This window comes from Cryptomeria japonica, chromosome 2, assembly GCF_030272615.1.
Source record: "Cryptomeria japonica chromosome 2, Sugi_1.0, whole genome shotgun sequence".
NCBI classification, from domain to species: Eukaryota; Viridiplantae; Streptophyta; class Pinopsida; order Cupressales; family Cupressaceae; genus Cryptomeria; species Cryptomeria japonica.
This window is the reverse complement of record NC_081406.1, coordinates 506,911,630-506,937,095: the sequence shown is the minus strand read 5'-3', so window position 1 is coordinate 506,937,095 and position 25,466 is coordinate 506,911,630. Positions and strand designations below refer to the sequence as shown.

Here is a 25,466-nt window from a genome sequence, read left to right as displayed (position 1 = left end):
AAATGACATAAAGCATAGTATAGAATATGAAAAGTTTTGCAGAAAGGCTGAAAGTTGGCACAGTTTGTGAAAACAACACACGCAATAAAATGTTGGAGTCTGATCATCATCAAACATATAAAATTGTTTTGAAAAAGTGAACCCTCCAAAAGACTAACAGAACTTGAATATATAGTCTGCAAAAAGGGCACAGATCTGCAGGCAACTGCCTTTCTCGCTTGATCTCTTGCCTTTTGTTACTTTCTGTTTTGCCTTTTTGAATGACCTCATGATGGCATCGTAACTGCCTCCCTTTGTGAACAGTTTTCATCATGGCATCCTCCCATTCTCTACGTCCTTTTGCTTTTATGTAACAACCTTCAGAAACACGTGGCAACTCAAACTGCATGCTCTTCATACCTTTTCTTCTTGCACATGGGCTCAAAAGATGGCGCTCAGGCAGACCTAAGCCTTGCCTTTTATCTGTTCAAACAGAAATGCCCGCAATCCTGACATGTTATAATCTTAACCAATGATGAGCGGGCCTAAAAAGACAAAACAAAATGCCAATGAAAGAACACGTGGCAGTCAGGCGGAGCCCGACAAGAACAAAGAGAAATAACCTTTTCCAAGACCCAACGGAGTGATGTGTTGAAGCAGGAAAAGGTACTTGCATAAAACGGAGCAGGCCAAACAAAAGGAAAAGGCACCCATTGGAAATGAGGAACTCATTAACATTTTTGGCAACTCATCGGGGCTATTTGCTTACAGATTAAAGGCCTCAGAATTTTTGATTCCGCAAACCTGACCTCGAAAAACAAAGCAATTTAGAGTTGGGAAAGGGCCTTTTGCAAAGGAGCCCACTCCTCTACAGATGGATGTGATTGAGCACATAGGAAAGCAAAGGCCCGATCCAACTGAAATATTTCTCTGAAAGGAAGATTACCCAACAAACCGAAAGCCTATTCCAAAGAGAAGTTTAGCCGCGTTAAAGGGTGAATGATATTTTCAATATCTGCAGCATTAGGAACATCTCCCAACGCTTGAAGGTACACTTGATCTTGTTGAGTTTGTTCTAGGAGTTGCATCATATGTTCCCCTGTAGCCGTTGACCCATCTGCGAAAAAATGGAGATGGCAAACCAATCTACAAGAAATATTCGAATAGCCGCCTAAGTTGAGAGGCGGCAGCTATTAGTACACTCAGACAATCTCTGGTATGAGTAACCACCCTATTACAACTTATGAATTCGTAAGCTCTTTGAGCTGCAATTCTTCAATCTGCCACTCCTGCTACTACCAAAGTGTCATCAGATACAATATACAATTTCTCAAGCAGTAACTCTGCTTCAAGTATGTTGGATGTGATGTTTTGCAGGGTCTATTCAACTGCTGTATCAACTTCAGAACTCAAACGTTGTGCATCCACCATAAATTTCAAAGCTGGCCAAAGTGAAGTGGCAACGGTCTTGATCTTCTCCCAATATGAGAAATGTAACTATTGGACAAAAGGAACTAGGTCAGTTCCGAGAACGATTGTCGCATTTGAAGCTTGGAGCATACTAATCTGAGCATCAGTTGATCCTGCTTCAACGACAAGGCTTTCAACTTTCCCTTCCAAAGTTTGTTTTTGCTGTTGTAGCTCCGCTATTGTCTCCTGAAGGGTTTGCTCCATGACTGCTCTGGCTTCCTCCTCTTTCTCATATGTCATTCGAGCTTCATGAAGCTGTTTGTCAAACTACAATTGTTTATAGATGAGATCCTGTTGTAGTTGAACCTGCGCAGTTGAAGAGGCAGAATGCTCCTGATGGACTCGAGAAAGATCAACAGTTCGATCTCGAAGCTGATTATCCAGTATCTGTTGGCATGTGTTTCTTCTGCTAGCAATACTTGATGTTTGCTCAATTCAGTCCAGAAAATGTTCCTTTCAGACATGGCACTGGCAAGCTCGTTTTGTAGGTGCGTTATGTTTGCGAGGTTGTTTTTGAGTTGGGCGATCTTTTGATCTTTGTTTTGCAAATTTCCAATCAAGTTTTTTTTTTCCTTCTCAATAGCACAAAATTGGGTTGTCAGGTTATCAATTTGTTCCTGAAACTTAGCTCTTTCATCTTGGCCTTGCTGGGATAGAATTAGAGTCTTCTCCTGCAATTCTTTTGTCATCTTGGCAACATCCTTGGATAATTTAGCAATCTTTAGATCTTTTGCCTTCTCCTTAGTCTTTATGAGTTCCAGGGTTGTCTTTATGTTCTTCAATTCTATTTCCTTCTTTTCCAGACGACGGGAGGCCTTCAAGAAATCTATAGCTACTACCTTTTGTGCTTCTACAAATTCTACCTTGTCCTGGGCAAGAGCCTAACTCAGATTGATACCCACAACGTGAACAGTAGAGTCTTCAGGTTGCATTTGACCCTCCAGCTTGATTGTATGAGGCGTTTTTGTGGCGAACATGATGGATCAATGAGCCTCATCATAAATTGTTTCAAAACGCGGCTCGACAGGCTTGAGAGCATCTGTGTCCTTCCTCTTATGTGCACGCTTTGCTTAGGCCATTCGAGTAGCATCTGCCTGATTCTTGAAATCGACTGGGGACAGTATGTATTGCGCTGCAATGGGATATCCGGGGGGCAAGGCAAAAGGGATTGGCACAACAAAGGACTCGGATTGAGCTTGTCCTAGAAGATTCAGTATTGAGGGTGAAAAGGGAGGAATGCTATGCAAAGGCATTGACAATGCCAGGTTTGATTGTGGAGTCCGAGCAGGTATAGTAGGAGAGGTTGAATCGGTTAAGGCAAGCGAGGAAACTTGGAGGACAACAGGAGGCATTGTCCTAGGCATTGTAAAAGATATTCCCGCAAATGGGGCAAGCGTAGGGGTCTGAGTCGTGGTTGTTGTGACATTAGAGGCTTGAAAGGAAGGATACTGCATTGTAGAAGCAATGTCTAAATGGGAAACAACGGGGGTTGATACTAGGGTTCCAACTAAATACTGAGAAGAAAGAAGGGGAGTGAAACATACCTGAGTTTCCGTCGTAGTCTGGAACGGCCCTGAATCCACCCGCTGAGCTGAGAGCATTTCTTGTGAATCACTTGTCTTTTGTCTTTTCTCTGACATTGGATTACCAATTTCGGAAGTCTATTGCAAAGATTGTATGTCCAGGGGCTTTCTCTTTGGAACTGGAGTTTGCGGTTTGCGAACCGCCGGAAACTCTCCTTCACGGCCTAAAATAGCATTAGATTCTACAACAATCTTTTTCCCTTTCACTTCCCGGAGCTCTTGATTCAGCTGTTCCTCTTCCTCTTCGTCTTCTTCAGAGTCACTATGCTCATGGTTCCAAAGATCATCAAGAGGATTGGCTTGGAATTCAAGGGTGAGGTCCTTTATTTCTTGTCGAAAAGTCCAAAAATCCGCAATTTTATCCTCCCGCCAACCGCTTTGTTGCAGCTTCTTTCTAAGTGTTGTGTTAATCTTTTTGGTAGGGTTCATCCGCCCGGTAATATCATAAAAAGATAGCCACTTAGGCCTTACCAGGTGCGACATATGTCAAGAGTATCAACCAACAGACTGCAATGCTCTTCCCAGTAAGGACTAAAAAATGGGTGACCTTGGTCTTTTGATCCAACAAATAGCCGTCTAAATCATAATGCCATTCGTCTTGAAAGACGACTAAACCCAAATGTGCCAATTTGGCGGTTAAAACATATTCAACATTATCATTGTGCCTTGGGAGAGCGATAATGTCTAGGGATTTTGGGACATCATATAAAATGGTTTGATGTTTGCCTGACCCATATGCTTTGTCGGCAATTGAGAGCTATCTAAATAACTCTAAGGAGAGAACCCTATCAGATGGGCAGGTAGGCAGTCGGAAGGGCTGCTCATCAAAACCATGTACTCTAATTAATGAAAAATTTGCTCCCAAAAACCAGTCACAAGGGGTCTTTGACTTGGACATCCATTCTACTTGTTTAGGGGAAAAATGAGTATCGGGCTTTTCATGACTTGAATCCTCTAAAATGGGAGGTCGGAAACAATCATAGAAGGAATAGTAATCATAGGTGGAAGATAAAATGTGGGTCTAGGCGGACACTGGCTTTCTTTGTCTTTGGTCATCAAGCATAGACAATTGCATATACCGGCTAAAGAAATCCGGATTTTGATAAAGGAATAGGTGAGCTAGAACCGAGAGATACCTGAATTTTCCTTGAGACTCAAAATCTCTGAAGTGTTTCAGCATGCCCTTCTGTATAATGTCTGCAAAATCGAAACGGAAAGGAACCTTCTGTTTCTTTAACTTGAACGCCAAGGTCATTTGGAATTCTTGTACGGATGTATCAAAGTCAAGACCAAAAACAAAAGCCAGCATAGAGAAGACATCCTGCGAATCCTGATGGAAAGCCTTAATGTGCAACGGAAACTTAGGCAATTCCTTTGATGTCGTCTCTAATTAACTATTGCAAAATTTTAGCTTATCATTCCTTGAGCCCCAATATTCCTCCATTTTCTTTTTCCTAAACTTCTCCACATCTGAACCCTGAGTCGAAATATATAACATTTCATTTATGCTAGAAGCATTTATGACAACTCGCAGGGTCTTTCCTTGAATTACTCTAGTATCAGCATGAAAATTCCCGATGCTCGCATGCAGCAACTCAAGGTAAAAATGAACAAATGGCACCATATATTGGGGAAGACCACAAAACCATAAGGGATACCCTAATGTCACTAATTCTTTCCTCCTCAGCTTTTCTTGCAATCTTGCAAAGGCGCCTTCACAAAGCGACTTTGGGTTCTCTTGTAATTCTGGGTCATACAAATTATCTAACTCGTCATTCACAAGGGCTGAATTTTTCTGGGCCACTCTATCTTTTATTGTGACTGCTTTGGTATGTGGGTATGTTGGCTTTGGTGGGATTCTTGCACAGGCAAATGATAAAGACCCGAAAACATCTACAGCAGACGTTGGAGTTGAAGGGCCTTCTTCAGCTGAAACTCTTTTAGACGCCATGATTACTCTCTTCGTGCAGATAATTTGAATGGTTTATGCTTTTGTTCTGTTTTCTTTTTGCTTAGCTTGACTTGCAACCTTTCGCCAACCTCAAACACTTAATCAATTTTTTGACAAGGTCTTACCCGAGGGATAACCCTAGATTAACCACATGGTAAAGCAACACGTCCCAAAGCATGTCGATATTAAAGATTACCATGCGAAATTAATACGCTGCTGATGTAAGAATGCCACCTCACAGTGGTACTTGATTACTTTCTCTTCTAGGAGAGCTGATTTTTGGAAAGGAGAGCCGCAAAATTGAGAGTACAGTACTCACCACAACTTTTCGTTTATTTTTCGGATGGTTGAGCCTAACAAAAATCATTTATTGCCCGATTTTCTGCAGATTTAAAACTTAATAACAATATGTGTAGCACATATTCGAACAGTTCCCTCTTACCAAAAATGTCATCACCAACTCACAATATTTTTGGCCACCCTAGCTTTGCACGCAGCCCTTCGCTGAAAGGATTTTTTAAGTTTTTTGAGTTTGACAAAATCCTTGTACTTTCTCCACCTAGAATTTTAGGCCTGGCCTATAAATCAATATGCGTTTTAACTAAAAACACAACCAAGGCTAGCGCTAGATATAGTACTTAGTCGATTGGTAGCTTTTGCTAGCTTTCTTCCATTTTCGGCAAAAAGTTGCTAGACACTCCTACCAGGTTGGTTAGCTCTAGGCCACAACTGGCTTTCCTTGGGGAAATTACACATAATCGATTGATATGCATGATGAAACTGAAACATGCCTTGGGAATAGCGGCCATTAAATGGGTTTTGGGAGATGACTTTATCACCGGGGAAGATAGGTATAAGGTAAACATTGAGATTGCTTCCCGGTTTGTAGCCTCTTTGTTGGATTTAGGTCAGCAGAAAAGGAAGATAATCCTGTTGACCAAGGAAGTGTTCCCAAAACATTTGCTTGGTGGTTTGGAAGAGGTCGTTCATTCTTCAGTCGTGGATCTTGGGATTCCTTCAGCCATGAACTTGAGGGTCTATAATGACCTTGGAGAGGTGGTTCCTTAGCTGGCTTTCCTTGGAGGTTTCCACACCAACAATGTAGAGAAACATCGGGAGAAATCCGCTCCCGCCTGCCACTTTCTAATGCGGTTTATGGGCATGGGGCCTATTTTCAACTTTGAATGGTATGTGGACTTCTAGAAACTCGTTGCTCCTCATGCTCCTGCTGCCGAATTTCCTCTGCTTGTTTTGGTACCTCCTACTGCCACTGCAACTTCCAGCTCCGAAGACGAAGAAGTAGATTAAACAGCTTTTCTCTTTGTATCAAACTATAATATTCTCATTTGCAGGCCTAAGAACCATTTTGGATTGTAATATGTAATATTACCATAATTGATAAATATAAATACTACTCTTTTGGCTTGCATTATTTTGTTTTGTTGTGGGGACCATGCTTATTGCAATCAAACTTTAACAAAGCGACTATACAAAATTTACACTTTACATATATACAAGGTTAATAATTTGACTTAATAGAAAGGCTTGAGGTGAATCCCATTTATCGGGATTCCTAACGGTTTACCTTCCATTGTTTCTAGTTCAAAAGCATTTGACTATTTACAAAGGCTAATGCGGTATGGACCCTCCCATAAAGAGTCAAATTTCTAATGTTGTCCTGGCTAGGCAGCACACTCATTGTACTGTAACACCAAATCTCCATATTTAAAACCTGGGTCTGAATATTTTTGGTCGAACTATTTTTTAACCACTAGCTGTTTGGTTTCAATTGCTTCTCGGGCAGCTTCTCTATGTTCTTGAAGTTGTAGAAGTTCTGCTAACCTAGCTTCCATTGCTCCACCTTCTTCTACATCCACGGCTTTAAGCAGCTGTAGCGCCAGAATTTCCATAGAAATAGGTAGAACTTCTTGTTTCCCATAGACTATCTTGTAAGGAGAAGTTTTCAAAATTCGCTTGGGAGTTATCCGGTCGGCCCATAGTGCGTCTACTAGATGCTTATGTCATTCTCTCATATGCTGGGAACCTATTCTTTTGATTAACCTTATCAGGTTTTTATTTGTTGACTCTGCAAGGCCATTTCCCTAAGGGTAGTATTTAGAAGACGTTTTGAGTAAAATTCCATTAGTCAGTGCGAAATGGCAAATTTCGGACCCTAAGAAGGCTCGAGCATTATCAGAGATGATTGTTTTAGGAGAACCAAATCTCACAACTAGTTCTTTTAGAAATTTCAGGATCTCAGCTTCAGTTGCATTTTTCAAGGGGATTGCCTTTGACCATCTCGTAAAATAGTTTGTTGTCGTTAAAATCCACTTATACTCAACACTGGATGAGGGATTAACCATGCCTATGAAATCTAATCCCCATTGTGCAAAGGGTTCATCCACTACGATAGGACTGAAAGGTATAGCAAAGTTTTTTTCTTTTACCCACAAAAAGTTGGCACTATTTGCAAGCTCTGATCATTGAATGGGTCTAATTAAACATGTCGGGCCAAAAATAGCCTACACACATGATTTTGGTGATGGTGGTCTTTGCAGAAAAATGTCCACCCGCTGAATCATGATGGAATTCGTACAAAATCTTTTCGGCTTGATCCTTCTTTACACATCTTAATAAGATTCCATTGAAGTTCCGCCTAAACAACACACCTTCTATTAGAATGTAGTTGCTATTTTGGAGTCTGTAGAATCTTCTCTTGTAAGGAGGAAGGTTTGGTGGATACCTGTCGGTCTGCATGAACATAATTTTGTCTTGGACCCAGCAACTTCCTGATTCTGTCTTGTTGATTAGAACAAATTCAGAATGCTCGCTCTCTTCTTCGGATGAGAGTTCATGAGCCATGTATTCACACAGTCCTTTCACTCTGATTATCTTAGTGGGCTTGACTTCAATATCATATTCTAAATTTTTAGTGATCCAATTTGCCCTTTTCTCTATTATCTTGCCTTCCATTATATATTCGCGCACACTGGGATGAGCGACATACACTATGGTTTTATTACAGGCGATCAAGTGTCGGAACTTCTTTAATCCTTTGACAATGGCAAAGGCTTGCCTTTCAACAAAATTGTAAACTTCATAATTTTTTAGTGTTCGGGAATGGAAAGCTATTGGATGCTCACTTTTCCTATCATTATCCTTTTGAGCCAAGAGCATAGCAACACTGAACTCGCTGCTGTAAACATGCATAATGAAATCTTTAGAAAGATCAGGATTAACTAATACCGGGGCAGAAGACATGGTTTCTTTTTCTCTTTCAAAGGCCTACCTTGCTTTGTCATTCCATTTAAAAGGCTTGTCTTTCTTTAACATGTGGGTAATCGATCGGATCATCTCGTCAAAGTCAAGAATGAACCTACTAACAAAGTTTATCTTCCCTAGCAAAGATTGAACACCCTTCTTGTTTACAAGCAATGGTAATCCTTTAATCGCTTCTACATGGTCACGGTCAATTGAAACCCCTTCTTTGGAGACTACATGCCCTAGCAGCTTTCCTTGCAAGACTCCAAATATACATTTCTTAGGATTCAAGGAGACACCAAACTCTAGGCATTTCTGGAAAACCAGCTCTAAATGATCAAAATGATCTTCTTTGTTTTTAGAAAATACAGTCAAATCGTCTAAGTAAATAAGAATGATCATATTTATCAGTTCCCAAAAAGCTATGTCCATGGCTCTTTGAAAAGTAGCTCCTGCATTGGACAACCCGATCGACATTTTCTGATATGCAAATGTTCCCAACTTTGTGGTGAGCGTGGTTTTATGTTGATATTCTGGTTTGACGAGAACTTGATTATATCCGGAGAAACCATCAAGCATTGAGAACATTTCGAACCCAGCTACTGTTTGCAGGATCTGCTCCATGGATGGGAGTGGATAGTGGTCCTTCAAAGATGCTCTATTCAGGTCCCTGAAATCCACACAGAGGTGAATGTCTCCATTTTTCTTGCGAACAGGAACCAGATTGGAGACCCAAATGCTATGCTTGATCAAGTATACTATCTGAGACTCGACCAACTTCTTTAATTCTTGAGCCATAAGAGACTCGATCTTAGGGTTGACAGACCTTTGTTTTTTCTTTATTGGCTTGGCCTCTTCTGTTAGCTCAATGGTATGTTGGATGATAGAAGAATTATATCCTTTCAGATCGTCGTATGACCATGTGACAACCCCTTCATACTTGTCGCAAAAATGAATAAACTTATCTTTGTCATGCTGAGGAACATCCTTTCCCACTTTGAGCTTCCTTCCTTGGGCTATTTATAGTTCAATGTAATCTCCCTTATTTGTTGTTTACTTTCTTTTATCATTCCAAGAATCATCACCATCAAACAATTTTTCTAAAGTGATCAGTCCTCTCAAGAGTTTATTAGTCCGGAGTTGAATGATCTGCTCCTCATAAGCTTCTGATGCTTTAGGCTAGAACTGTTTAGCAAACTCACAAGATTGTTGAACGAACATAGCTATCTGCTCATCACTTTCGAACACTTGCCAATTGTAGTCATTATCTGGGATTGCCAGCCTGACAATCAATCAGACGGAGTGTTCATTTTCTAGCAATTCTGAAATCGGGTCGAACTAGGACCCTATTGTAGCCATTCAGTCAGCCGTTGTATTTTGGCGCTTGGGAATTCCCACAATATTAAAAGCTTCAAAGCTTTCTATTAGATCCCATACCCTATGTCGTTATGAGCACATCCGGACATGCTTTGCAGCTGATTGACCACGGACTTTCTTTACTACAAGATTAGAATCTCTGAGGACCTTTAGTTGTTTGATACCTTTATGTTCAGCAAGACTCGGCCCATGCACTATTGCTTCATATTCTACTTCGATATTGGAGCATGGAAATTGGAAACAGAAAGACCTCAAGTTTTGTTCTCCGAAAGGAAACATTAGGCAAACGCCAACCCCGGATCCCACCTTGCATCTTGCTCCATCAAAGTGTAAGGTCCAGAGCTTTGAGATAAGGTCTTCTTCTTCTCTCTCTCTATCCTAGGGATCTTTGGACACTTTGGGAATTCCCTAATCCTCATCAAAAATAACATAGGTTCCAAGCCCTGTAGCATGATAATTTCCATAGGGATCTACATTTATGAATTCATTAAGGAAAGCCTCCTGATCCGAAGTTCGGTCACCAGTTATTTCTTCATCTTCAAGCAACTCAACGCACCTCATCTCATTTCCGGTAATAGAGGTGTGAGTTGCTTCAAAGTTGATCATAGCCTCATCAGCTATGTGTTTTGAATGTAAGAGATCGGACAGAATTTTCAATTTAGCTCTATGCTTGGTTCTAAGGATAAGATGAGACCAGTCCAGAGAGAGGTATCCTCCTATCTTAGCAGTAAAATCTTTGGACAAGCAAAGACCAAAAACAGGGAGAATATCAATAATCACTACTTCTTGAGGGACTGTGATGCTCGGACAAGCAAATAAGGTGAGTGGAAGACTTTTAATTAATCCTACAGCTTGGACTCTATTTCCATCAAGCTGCATAACTCCTCTATTAATGGGCTCATATTCTAACTTTAGGATTTCTGCTATTTGCTTAGGCATCACCGTAGTGTTGGTTCCGAAACCTATCATGGAATTGTGGAGCAATTTATCCCCTACAATGAGAGTCAAGAAGAAAGGAGTGGGTTTCGGTTTATCTACCTTGCTATTAGCAGAAACTTCTTCTTTATTAATAAGTGTTGGAATCAATGAACACTGAGAGGGGAGAGGTGAATCAGTGTTCTGCCATTTTTAATTTTATCAATCTGATCTTTGAACCACCTAATGCATATGAAAGGAGGTAAAGTGCAGAAACACAAAGCAAAGAACAACACCACCATAACACCAAAACTTTTACGTGGAAACCCGGTTAAGGGAAAAACCACGGTGGGATTCAAACCCACAATATTAGTATACTGTGTTAGAAGTATAAAAACATTACATAGGGGAATGCACATGCATTCAGGCACACTGCCTAGAGCTCACTACTCGCATTACAATTAAGGGCAACATCCCTGGAATGCTCACTTCCTTGCAAATGATTGTAGGAGATTACAAAGAACTTTGAACTAACAAATAGCATCTACAAAAGCCTGGATGTAGTTCCGGTTAAGTACAAAACATATGTTCTTACTCAATTCTGCAACACTACTTTGTTCAGATACTCTGTTGTATACAGGAGCACAAATCTTCACCATTCGCATGTGAAACTACACATATTCGCTCATACAAACATCCACACACAACCATCGATAACAAAAATAGTCATTATGATCGATCTTAAATATCCACATTACCAAATTAAGAACCATTTCATGTCGGCTTCAAGAACACGCCACACAAAAGATGAAAACGTGTAAATAAGTCGGCTCAAATCCAACTCTAATGCACATGCAGACCAAAACAAAATGTCCACGCACTTCCCACAAGATAGCTCATCAACCTCAAACACACAAACAATCGCCAAAATCAATCTGCAAGATCCGCAAAGCGAATCACCACACGCTACCACAGATATACATTGTTCTTGCCAAAAACATGATTACCGGATCTTCTAACTAATACCAAACTTAACATTGGAGGCCATAAACCTGAAATAAGACGAATTATATGACCACAAACCTTCTCCCAAATCCGTAAAGCAAAATACATAACCAAGATAATCCGCCGAGCAAAACTGTACACTACCGGATACACATCTACTTACTGGACCTTACCAGACTCAATCAGTCTCAACTCAATCTACCGAAACGATGAAAACATGAAGTGCCAATACCAGAACTGATATGAGTTGCCATCAACGACAACATCTCAACATGCCTGCAATGTCTCTTGCCAACAATAAGTACTGTCAGCAATTGTGTTTGAACTCCAGACTACAGCTCTTTGCCCTTTGTGCTTGATGAACTTGTCACAAGTTGGGACGTAGACTTTTCTATTTCTCCAAGTGCTTCCCGCAGACGAGTCTTCCGCTCTGGAATAGCAAAGATGTCCCATAAGGAAACATTGGCGGGAGCCTTCTTCAATTGTTCCACTACATCAAGAACCATGGGAATGGGGGCTTTAGACTCGTTAGGCTTGTAGGGCATGAATATCTTGGACCTCTGGAAAGTGGGAACTATAACAAACTGTCTGTGAAGCTTATCTGGGCTCACTTCTAACTGTTGAACTACAAGTTCTCCAATAAAACGACGCTTTGAGCGAAGGTTATAACCCGATTGCAACTGGGGCATCTTTAAAGATGACACAAATGCATCATTTGTAAACATTGTTTCTTCATCCTCCATCTATGATAAAAGGGCATGGACTGGGGCTATCTCCGCTTCTTGCTCTTAAGACATACTCTGCATTTGAGCTATCAAAGTAGCGTCCTGCATTCCTGGGGAAGCGTATACTCCAGCATCGGGGCTTACTCCTTGATTTCTCTGCTCTACAAGTTTCTGTTGCAAATTTCCTCGCGGGTAATTTCGAGGCATGTGAGCATCATTGCAGGGAAAGCACCAAGAATTAGTATCATCCGCTAGGTAGTTTTGACCCGCCACTAGCTCTCTATTTTGGTTAGGCGGTATAGTCTGTGGCAGGGTAGGTATAGGTACAATCTAGTTGTTTGGCTATGGCTGATTAGCTTTAGCGCCTTCTTGATACTGACCTTGTTGATAGGGAGGCCTTCTGGCTTGGTAATTTTGAAAAGGGGGTCTTGCGGGAGTCATTTGCTGCCTTTTCATATTGATTATTTCGTTTAAGAAGGTTCGCAGCAAATTTTTCATATCATTTACTTCTACTACTAACGAGGGGGAAGCGGCAACATTGCTTTGTTGGGAATTAGGGTAGAAATATATGGACTGCGGCTGGGTTGATGTGCTCAGGAGCGATTGCTCTAAGGCTTGGCCTAATAACTCCAAAAAAACCAACATGGGGGGTCTCGGAGGAAGTTTCCCAAAATCAATAAGATTATTTTCTGCCCGAACAACCAGCTTGTATGCTCCAGAAGCGTGTTCCCACCAAGGGATTGGATCATGACAGATATATCAAAATTGAAAGCTTTGAGATAAAAAGCAAACGCCATGTCCGCAAGAGGGCGAGCGTTGACATGGATTCTTTGCCGAGTTTTGCGAAACCTAGTGGTGAAATTAGTAATAGCTTCTTGAGGAGCCCATTTTACGATTATCAGTTGTTGCAGCAAAGAATATCTATCTCTTTTTTCTGTGAAGTGTTCAAAAAACGCTCTCCCAACTAATCCCAGTCTCCTATTGAATTTGGCATGAGAAATCTATACCAATCTTGAGCCTTTCCCTTAAAAGAGGCTGCAAGCAACCTCAATGCCACATTTTGCTAGGTGACATTGTGTACAGTACATACGTCAGCCACATCCTACAAATGTTCTTGGGGTGTCTTTGAATCCTCTCCGGTGAATTTGAGCAAAGCTTTTAATGCGGAGATCAAGATAACATCCCACTGGTTAGGAGGAGAAGGTGGAATGAGGGGACTCCCACTGTTCCATGTGACAAAATTTCTAGGAGGAATTGCCATTGGCAGAGGAGCTTGAATTTGTGCTTGTGTATCTCTTCCTGAACTTCTAGCTTGGTCTGTTACCAGAGGTGGAACTAACAGGTTCAGATTTAGAGCAGTCTGACTTCTAGTAACAGTTCTATGGCTCATACACCCCCTTATAATGATAGAATTTCGGTCCCACCGGGCGTGCCAGAAAAAGAAACTATTGATGCCCAAAATTACTTTCAAGACAACAGCCTTATGGGAAGTTCATTAAGTAGGGGACTTATTGCGCCTTAATGAACAACCTCCGGGATTTTAAAAGTCGGCCCTTTGTGCGTGGTATGTGAAAGGGAAAGAAGGTTAGACAAATTGAATAAACAGGGAGATATGCCAGAATTTGGAATTCAAACTTTGAAGCACAGTAAATCACACATCCAAATGCATAATTCAGAGGCTAACATCTTTCATTAACTATCACATTCATTTTGATTCACTATTGGCATAGTATACTCCAAATAAGATCATAAATTGGAATGAAAGTTATATAACATGATTCATTCGGAAGTAATGATATTCAGAATAATAAAAGCTTAAAACAGACGCAAAACGATTTGTTTGCTCTTAAATGACATTAAGCGTAGTATAGAATATGAAAAGTTTTGCAAAAAGGCCGAAATTTGGCACAGTCTGTGAAAACAACACACAATAAAGTGCTGGAGTCTGATCAAACATATAAAATTGTTTTGAAAAAGTGAACCCCTTAAAAGACTAACAGAACTTGAATATGAAAAGGGCACGGATCTCCAGGCAACCGCCTTCCTCGCTTGATCTCCTGCCTTTTATTACTTTTTGTTTTGCCTTCTTGAATGACCTCATGACAAGTCATGATGGCGTTGTAACTGCCTCCCTTTGTGAACAGTTTTTATCATGGCGTCCTCCCATTCTCTGCGTCCTTTTTCTTTTATGTAACAACCTTCAAAAACAGGTGGCAACTCAAACTGCATGCTCTTCATACCTTTGTTCCTGCACGTGGACTCAAAACATGGTGCTCAGGCGGAGCCTAAGCTTTGCCTTTTATCTGTTCATAAAGAAATGCCCGCAATCCTAACACATGGTAATCTTAACCAATGATGAGCGGACCCGAAAAGACAAAACAAAATACCAATGAAAAAACACATGGCAGTCAAGCGGAGCCCAGCGAGAACAAAGAGAAATAACCTTTTCCAAGACCCGACAGAGTGACACGTGTCGAAGTGGGAAAAGGTACTTGCATAAAACCGAGCGGGCCAAACAAAAGGAAAAGGCACCCATCGGAAATGAGGAGCTCATTAACAGTTATATTTGGCCAGGCAATCCACATGGAGTGTTTCCTCTCTCCTTATTGGTATTTAGGGCATAACTCTAGCTTGGAAAGAAAGATAGGCCAGAAGACTATTTCACTTTTGGGAACCGCTAAGATGAAAGGTAAAACACTTGTATGAGATATATAATGGACAGAGGCCCCAGCAGTTTTCAATTACAAATGAGACAACCTTCCATCTGCATTGTAAAATGATTAATTAGGCCAGTCTGCTTAAAATGTAAAAAGATGTTTGTGGGCTTATCCATATATATAAAAATAAGAGCTATAGGAAGTCTATTCTTTTGGCATCAGACTCGACCCTGGTATGATAAAATCATGCTAATCTTCCTTTGCCTCATGACAGCAAGGATAAGGTTGTATATGACTGATGATCAACGGATGAAAAGATTGTACACCATCAGGAAATAACAAGTTCATTTAAATTCATAAGTCCTTGGCTGACCATTCATTCACTAAAGCTGTCTATAAAAGCTAGACTGAGAAAATTTGGATTTATTAATGATATCTGTTTGAAAAATGCATCATGTCTTTTGGCATGTCCATGTTTAAAAAGTATTTGGGGACTGATTATGTTATTCATTCACTAAAGCTGTCTATAAAAGCTAGACTGAGAAAATTTGGATTTATTAATGATATCTGTTTGAAAAATGCATCGTGTCTTTTGGCATGTCCATGTTTAAAAAGTATTTGGGGACTGATTATGTTATTCATTCACTAAAGCTGTCTATAAAAGCTAGACTGAGAAAATTTGGATTTATTAATGATATCTGTTTGAAAAATGCATCGTGTCTTTTGGCATGTCCATGTTTAAAAAGTATTTGGGTACTGATTATGTTAGAATATATTATCTTATTTACTAGCCCATGTTGTCATATAGTGGTAATTCCAGGTATAACTTGCGTGAAGTAAGATATCTGTTTGAAAAATGCATCGTGTCTTTTGGCATGTCCATGTTTAAAAAGTATTTGGGGACTGATTATGTTAGAATATATTATCTTATTTACTAGCCCATGTTGTCATATAGTGGTAATTCCAGGTGACACTGGCGTGAAGTAAGAGCATTGGTATTCCATCCCACTTCTTGACATCTCTCTTCTGGGATGCGGGTGCAAGGCAACATCTTATAAGGATCTCTTGCCCACATCTCAAAAAGGATTGATTTCCAAAGCAGTCATTGCTTCTCATCTTGTAGGCACAATTGATGTATTAAAAAAAAAATTAATTCACTGAATGTTGAAGCTGAAGCTGATATGCTAGCCTCCTTGCCTGCATTAAGAGGACCTCACAAAATCTACTTAAGTGTTGATTGTTGTGCTTTGGTTACTTCTATTTTTTATGTGGTAGTATTAGGAGAATTCTTCAGAAAAAGGGAATCGAAGTACTAGTAAAATCACCTTGACATGTTTTGAAAACAACCAAAATAGGCTTATAAACCAAGAAAGATGCGATTACATCTTCCGTTAAAGTTTATTCATAAAGTGAGGCAGAAATTGCATGATCTTTAACAGATTATTTCCATTCAAATCTGCATGAATATGTTCATTACAGCTGTTAAATCTCATTTATCCAGTGCATTTGCAATATATCTTAACTCAGTTTTACATCAAACATATTAACAGTAAGCGCATAAATAAAATGTTGCTATCCTACTTCTAATCAGGTTCATAAGTGCATAAGAACATTATTTCTGATGTGCTCTCCCACTAAGGAAAACATAGTCAATTTGTCCAAATGACGATGGAAGCTAAAACAAATAGAAGTAAACAAATCTCATATTTTTGAGTTTACTTGGAAGCTATATACAATAATGTAAGTCACGCAAGTTGAGTAAACAGTGACAAGCACAATAAAATAAAGAAATAAACACAAGGAAAAAGAAGAAAACAAAAGAAAACCTTAATCAAGAAACCAAGAGAGTAGTCCTGAGAACAATGTCGAAGGATTCATCTAAAAATATAAAACATGAACATGCATCAGAGCAATGTAATTTTGCGTAAGCCTAAAGAGACAAGCTACTTACAGGATTGATACACGACTTATCAATTCAAATAGTGAGACTTCTTTTGCAGAACAACTGAAGAAATTATCACCAACAATATCCACCTTGGACTTTCCAGGGGTGTACTTGCAGTGATATGTCCCATTTACCTATAATCAGACACAGATAGAACAAAAATTAGTTTTATAAAAAAAAAAGCATCCTTGCAAAATCTCCATGGCATTCTTCGAGAGGAGCAAAACCAAATAGCAACGTAGAATACAACTTACAGATTGTTAACATTTAAAATCTGCACTAAAATGTTCACAAGCACGCAAGAGATTACTAGGTTGAAATAGTGCCTGGAAGTGGGAGTTCAACAATTTATCTAAAGAAAAAGCTTTAAGGAAAATCCATTCATTTAGATTTGTCACTAGATCAAGTACTCATTCCATAATACAAAACATCCATAAGGTGTTCACTGACATTAAATGGAAAGAAAAGGTTTGATCCTGGAAAATATCAAACTCTTCAAATTAAAGCTAAGATTAAAATAGGCACAAGAATTATGATCCATGTATGGTAATGCCACAAAGTTGACTCATTATAGAAGCCTAAAACAATCCTACTAGCCTACTAGGCAATCTTAATATACAGAAAATCTGATTGAAATCCTCAGATGGAAGCTCATTATTTGAAGCTCGAGTGGGATTTGCTCAGTTTTCTCAATGTGCAAATTTCATGTGTTTTAGCACAACGGTAGCTATTTCTCAAAATATCAGTGTTGTAAATTTTGTTACCATTTTCCAAAGATATGATGAGCATCAAATACTAGGAGCGGTAATTATTGAGGACATTACCTATGTGTCCAGTACACATTTCACAAATCCCACATTTCCAAGATAGGGCAACAGTCCAGAAATAAAGTTCAAATTTAAATAATAATTGACTTAAATGCCTAAGTAACTATAACACTGCATTTCATCAAGGCTATGATTATTGTAGGGAACTGAAGGATAAGGCTTTTTCTTATCTTTGAATATCGAATATTGTCTTGTTTAAGTAAATGCAAATTAGTCAACAGTTGTCTTAAGACAACTGCCGCATGTTTACCATAAACTTAAAGGCATCGGAATAAGAAAATCAAAAAATGTGTTTTGTGATACAATTTAACCAGCTAAATACCATGTTCTTGACTAAATAGAATAACCTTGCATTATCCAAACAATTGACATGAAAAACATCTAAAATTTGTAAGAGATATTAAAACAATGGTGCAGAACTATAGAAGATAACCACGGTTTTGTTTGAGCTATAATTACAAATATATGTTCCATGGCATCTCGGGAATGGTGGAACGTGTTTTTGGGACAAGGACAGAAAGGGCCAGTGGGATGTGTTCGGGAATGGCAATCCAAGGTGGCTATTTTTGGGGGACAGAAAAAATTTAAAAACATAAAGGATAATTCAAAATTTTAACAAATTTAGCTTTACATGACATCAAAATTTAAGTTTAGTCATGCATGTAATGTATTAAATTTGGTATTAAAATTAAAACAAAATGTTACTGGCATAGCTGAAGGCCCGTAGCAGTATAGCACCGATAAAAAAATGGAAATTTCTGATTTCATTTTTCAAAGTTTTCAATAGACATAGCAACATAAAAATATATAGTACTACTACGCCTCACCTAGGCCTTCAAAATCAAAAGAGCTCTCTCAATCCAGGTAACTGTTTATATCAAATTATGGATCACCCAATGGAACCCTGACCAATCTCAGTTGTTCCCCCTCTTTAATATATCAAGCATCTTCAGGATGAACATCCCATGTGGCTAGAGTTTGTTGACACTTAGGAGTCTGCCAATCCTAAAGTGCCAAAGTGCTATAAAATACATCTACTTCTCCATTTCTCTAGAGGTAAGGTTGTTCCTCTCGATCAAGTGGATAAAGCCATAGGTGGACAATTCCTCTTTGGAATAGAGAAACTAGCAACCTAAGAGAGTAGTCAAACTGCAAGATGTCTTAGGCCCATTGTATCCTTCCCATGCCATGTCCAGCATCTAATAAGGTATTTTTGTGCAAGAATGACCCTATCTGCCCTAATTTCTTGTTTGTTAAATATAGGACCTTGAAGATTGACAAATTGCTCCTGAAGTTTGGTTGCATCCTTAGCATTGTACATCTTTCCAAAGGCCTTCAAAAAACCCCCCTCCTCATCATCACCATCAAAGGGAGGGATTTTGCTATATCTAAATGCATATTGCTCAAGGTTAAGAGCATAGGAGGCCACATGAAAGGTGTTCCTTGTGTTCCACCTCTTCATCACAATAGACCTTATATGCTCATCATTGAATTATAATTCAGGGCCCCCTATTGCGAATTGCTTGCATCATCTAATCAAGTATACCAACAAAACTCTCATAAATCTCTTCAAGGCTAGGAGAATCTAAATACATATACCTAATTATTCACATTGCACGTGATATGATAAAACAAATATGAGATAGAGTTATCTTGTATTAGCTAAATAATTATTTATTTAATTATTAGTCTATTATACTCTACGCTTAAGCTAAACTTAGGCATTTAATAATATTGTAAGTATTTAATAATTATTCTAATTATTAAATACACATTATCCCTTTAAGGTTTCTTTAGGGTTGCACATATTTAGGGTTCCACACCTTTAGGGTTGCAAATATCTTTTTATAAGAAGTGTATTGTACTTTTTCATTAATTGATTCCCTCTCTGAATGATAATCTTCTTCTTCAGAGCCATTATTGGTTTTTGCCTCCATTCTTCTCTTGTGACAGGTATTTTGCTTGCAAGTGTTCTTGGGATCTCTGAAGTTGTATTTTCTCAACTTCTTCAAAATATATCTACATGCAACATTTAAAAAATCAAACAAATATTAAAACAAAATGAAAAAATTTAAAATTAAATGGTATTTGTTGTTAGAAACATAAATCAAAGGTAAACTACTACAATAAAAAGAAAACATAGAAAATAAAAATTTCTTACCTCACAATGGCCACCAAGCATATCTAATCTACGCTAGTTTGAATTATTAAGCACCCTTTGTCTCACCTTCTTCCCTTCTTTCAACTTTGATTCAATTCACTTCTTCTACTCTACACAAACCACCATGTATTTTTGGGCCTCTTGCACCTCAACATACTCTCCATAAGTAGCTAGCATATCTAATCTACACTAGTTTGAAAAATCCTTTCCAAAAACCCTTGAATTATGCAAGTGTTGTATGGTGGTTAGATATAAACATTTCTATGTTTCTCACTTTAGCCATCATTGTCTTCACCCAATCGTTTTTTTAATGTCTTTCAAAGCATATACACAAGATGGAGTCCAAAAATGTGTTTCTCTTAATCCTCTAGTATGCATAGGGTTAAGAGTAGTTGGCTTGTGGCTTCTTTAACACTTAAGTTATATGATCACTATTATAATCTTATCTAGATAATCAAGTCATCCTAGGTGTTATGTTTAGGTATCTAAGTTGGTCGAGGCAACTGGAGCATAATTAAGTATGTAGCATTGTGGAGAAACCAATGGTTAGTTTATTATCATCATATTGCAAATTTTGTTCTCATTAGAGATATTTGGAGACTTGCCGCCTCAAAGTGGCTTATTCTTAATAATCTTATGCAATATTATCAGGTATTTGCAGCATATTTCTTATTATATTCTTCTCGTGTGCAAGTTATTCCATTACTAGTAGTATCAAAACATGATCTTGGCCTTCAGTGGGCAAGAATAAATGCAATTTTTTTTTGACTCAACAGGTCAAATTGTGAAGCATATCTCGCTCAACTTGGCACTTTTTTCTTGTTTTGTGGAGATTATTGAAGATCATATTGAAGTTGATACAATCCAGATTTAAAGTCATTTAAAGCGGATTTGGAGGAGTTATTGTGAAATAAGGGCTTCCACTAAATTCACTCCCAATGTTGCAAATTTGTGAATTTTTTTCCAATTTCTAGAGAGTTGCTCAAGGTTATATTGAAATTGCTACAATCCAAATTTGAGGTCATTTGGACTAGACAAGAGCAAGTTACTGCAAAATTAGAATTTCTAACCAAGAAGAAATAATTTTACCATATCGGTTAAGATCTTCCCGAATTTTGCTCTCCCATTAGATTAAGGTTGTGCCTCTGAGGCGAAGAGTGGCTAATTGGATCTTTGAAGCATCATCGGTAAACTTTTGAATCCTGCAATAAACTTCAACTTGTTTTATCCAATTATCAAGTTTCTCTACATCTAGTTTTCCATTATATGTTGGCACTTTTATTTTGATTTGTGCATTAACTTTATGATGAATGTTATGTGCATCATCAGTAAACTTTTGAATCATGCAATAAACTTCAACTTGTTTTATCCAATTATCAAGTTTCTCTACATCTAGTTCTCCATTATATGTTGGATAAATATCTTTTGAAGCTTGGTTTTACTAAGTGCAGTGCTGACAGTATTTTATATTATAAAATCACTGATGATGATATACTGATTGTTGAAGTATTTGTTTTAAGTCAAGGAGATTAAGGTTAATTACTTTATGATGTATTTTTAGATTAGTTTACTCCTTCAGTCTATTGGCATCTCGATGGATAGCATGACTACTTCCTTATGTGTACTCCTTGAATTGTTGTTGATAACTCCTTTTCTTCGAGGTCATCACTAAAGCATCAAGAGAGGATATATAAAGATAGTATATCCCAGTCACTTGGACCTCTCCGTTTGAGTTGCTTAGTGCCAACTTTGCTTTTTATGTAGAACTTATCCTACATGTGGTGGATGGTATCATTCATCATCCTCACTATTTTTTTACGGGGCACTTGCTAGAATACGCTAGAATATGGGGGGGCCCACACACGGGATTGATGAAAGCTTGATCTTTTTTTAGGGCAAAGTCATTGGCTCTCACTACATGCCTCGTATCGGGAGAGGGACTTTGAGTAGGGAGCAAAGAAGTTGTATCCGACGATCAGGGGCCCTTCCTAACCCTACCTTGAGTCGATCATTTGTCTGGCTCTACTGACTATGCCCTACTATTCTATGGGGACCTGTCCCCCTCCCCTTGCCAATGGAATTTCTGGCATGACTATACGTTCTCGCAGAGTCGGAGCGAGACCCAGTCCCAACCACAAAACCAGTAGCAGAGATAGAAGCATCAGCAACTGGTTCTGAAATGGGTTATTCAACTGGTGGATGAATGAATTCAACAACGGGATCCCCATAGAATAGTAGGGCTTCCTTTTTATTTGTTGCCACCCCCTATCTCTTCAAGGGCGACTGAAATACCATAGGGGCGACTGAAATACCATACTTGACTACTCCCGATCTTCCAAGGGTTGGTTCCGCTGGAGCACCTTGTTCTGTTCGATCTGAGGATTTTCCCATCCAAGCTTATCCGGTGCATCTTACTCATGATCACTATATTGTTTTGCTCTTGCTAACCACCAAAATGGTGACTCCAACTAGGCTAAGCTTGATTATGGGTTGCGTTTCAATGGTTTTATTTGTCACTAACATATCCACATATTTCCAATTCTCGAAATGAGCTCTCCCTTATCTACTCAACTCGAAATGAGATTGCCCTTTGCAAGGTTGTATCTTATAGTAGTAATATGATGTAAGCTCTGTTCTCGCTCCAAATACAGGTGCAATTAGCACCAAACCCAGATAGATAAGCAGTCAACTGAAACAAGGAGAATGGGCCGAAAGCATGAATAAACAGACCTCTCATCCCTCTATTATTTAATTTATTTAATTTTAATACGACCATAAGAAATGAAGCCGGTTAACAGAGCAGCACATTCACCCACCCACTCCAATAACGACATCTCCGAGATTGTTAGTTTATAATTCTATTTTATTATTTTATTATTTCCGTAAACAGCTAGTCACGCCCTTCAATATAATGTGCGGCGAGAGAAGTTGTTTCGTTTCAAATCTCAAGGCTTTTTTTTTTGGCCTTTATTTCTTTCTTGGCTTGGAGGTTGAGTAATTTTGGACGTCAATTTTTTAATAGGCGTGGAAGCTTCTCTTAGTTAACCCACTGTGAGTTTGGTATACCCTCTTTCGGGATTGGAACCCTTTTTATTATGAGTTGCAACTTTTTCCTATCTAATAAATTACACGCCCTTAAAGATTTAACCTACACGATCCGTTTTCCTCCCAAAATAAGAATGTGGAAGATTTAAAACTTTTTTTCCTCTTTTTTGTTCAGTCCTTTTCATTTATGTGCAATTTCTTTCTTATTTTAAAAAAGAAATGGTAGGGGAAGAGCACCAGTAGTCGTCATAGCTAACTTCGCACACCCACAGATCCTAAACGATACATCGGATTTTGATTTTTTATTTTTTTTGTCATCTTCGTATGCGACTTAATTGCTTATAGCTATTGATCTAGCTTTTGGGTAGTAATGATGCATGTTGTGGAATTAGTTATGCGCACAAAAGTCAAAAAGTACACATTTCAAAGTGTCGCCTGATACCTAACTAAAGATGTTCTAGTAACCGTCCACTCAAAATCGCCAGTACTTGTGGACAAATGTCCCAATAGTTTTGCATAAATGTTCCAATAGTGGTGCATTCATCATAAAGTTAATGCACAAATCAAAATAAAAGTGCTATCTGTGTTTAGACACTAGAGTTCTGCCTTCATTCAAATTACATCGAGAGGATACACAATTAAAAAAATAAATACAGTCTTTGAAGATGTGACAAAAGAACAAGCTTCAAACATGCAAATGCTCTAGATGATGCCATGCAAAATTATATTCTTATTGGAAATTCTTGCGTTCCTATAAACGTAATTTCTACATTCCCAGTTGTTCCTAGATATGGCTGGTGTAAGGCTCCATGTACTCAAGCATCAAGTGCTTATAGGTAAACAGATGAAACAATTGTCGGAGCCTCTGCCTAACCTGACCGAACGAAGGGTATTTGGGGAAAGGGTATTCCATCCTTTGGGTTCGCTAGCTTATTGAGACATGTGACGTATATATACCAAAGCTGCAAATCAGTGAATTCAGGGAGTTTCAAGGACCACACCAAATATGGTGTACATATGTTCCATCAAAATTCTTTGCCCCAAGTAATGATTATGGCAAGGGAAGTAGAACAAAGGTTTGTGGCCAATATAAAGCAAGGTTTTGTAAAGATAACAAATAAAAGCACTCCTATATAGTCACTACCTCAAACTACTAGAATAACTCCACAACAAATTGAAGAGAACAGAGCTCAAGGATTATGTTTTAATGTGTTAGCAAATACATTCAAGGGCAAAAATATACTAAAAGAGAAATTGATATACATTGATGGACCAAGTGAGGAAGAAGAGGAGAATGAAGCAATATTAGAGGGGGCAATGAGACAAACTAGGAATTGGAGGATACCAAACCAAGCATTTCTTGTCATGCACTTTCTAGTATTAGCACCTATAAACTCTCAATGTAGTCAGGTTCTTGAAGAAAGAGAGAGTAACAGTGTTAATAGACCCCAGAAGCATTCACAACTTCATCAATAAGAATTCAGTTGCTCATCTAAATTGATTTATTTATCCAACTCCAGAATTTCAAGTCCTAATTGCAAATGAGAGTACTTTAGTATCAATTGTTTGGAGAAATGCCACAACATTAAATCATCCATGGGAGATTACCATCTTGATTGCCCAAATATTGTTTAAAAACTGTAGTGGCTTACCATGTTAGAGACAACTGAAATGAACTTCTAGGAGCTATTCATGGTCTTTCCCTCCAAGAGGACAATAGAACTGAGAAGGTGGGCAAATGAGTTTTCATTTGCAACCTATAAATTAAAAGTTTCTACCTAGCCAAATCGACAAGCAATTAAAAGATGGTCACTTAGTAGTTTTTGAAGATATGCCTAAAGGATTACCTTCTAAAAGGGATCATGATCATGCCATTCAGCTACTACCAAGAAGCCAACCACCCAACATCAGCTCTTACAGTTACGCCTATGTACAAAAAAGTGAGATCAAGAAAATGAGTCAAGAGATGCTACAAGGTTAGTATTATTAGGCATAGCCCGAGTGCTCACTCCTCTCCAATGGTGATAAATGTAAGAAAGAAACCATGTGTCTAGACTATAGAGAGCTTAACAATGTTAAATTTTGTAACGTCGGTCGTACTATTTCATGCTTCCGATATATATATATATATATATATATATATATATATATATTTGATTACATATACTAATATGTTAACGTCAACTAATGATAAATAAAACCAAAGTTAACTTATCGTGTTTGACCAACGGTTACACCATTCATGGTATCGGGTGGTAAAGCGATTCTCAAACAAGTCGCACTCCTTCCGATCGGGTAAGTAAACGGTGACTAGTTTATATACTGTGGTGAGAGGTACGTAGGGAAGAGATGTGTCTTCCCACGTGGGAAGACACATCTCTTCACTACGTAACCCCTCATCCACTTATATAGCATGCTTACGTTGAGGAGGATGTACACACCGAAATTAATAAGTGTGGTGCATCTTTAAAACACACTATAGCAAATAAAATACAACTTTCAGATCATATCTCCATCTCTTCTATTTTGATCACAGAATTTTAAAAGAACTTAACATGGTATCAG

The 25,466-nt window shown here is 38.6% G+C and overlaps 1 protein-coding gene across 1 annotated transcript in view; it reads right to left on the bottom strand.

Moving 5' to 3' along the window:
- LOC131069532 (uncharacterized) overlaps positions 1-25,466 on the bottom strand; it is a 124,037-nt gene that overhangs the window by 18,289 nt on the left and 80,282 nt on the right. The window contains exon 4 of the mRNA XM_058005008.2: positions 16,875-17,002. Within this exon, the coding sequence (XP_057860991.1) occupies positions 16,875-17,002 (128 nt within the window). The remainder of the gene's footprint in view (positions 1-16,874; positions 17,003-25,466) is intronic.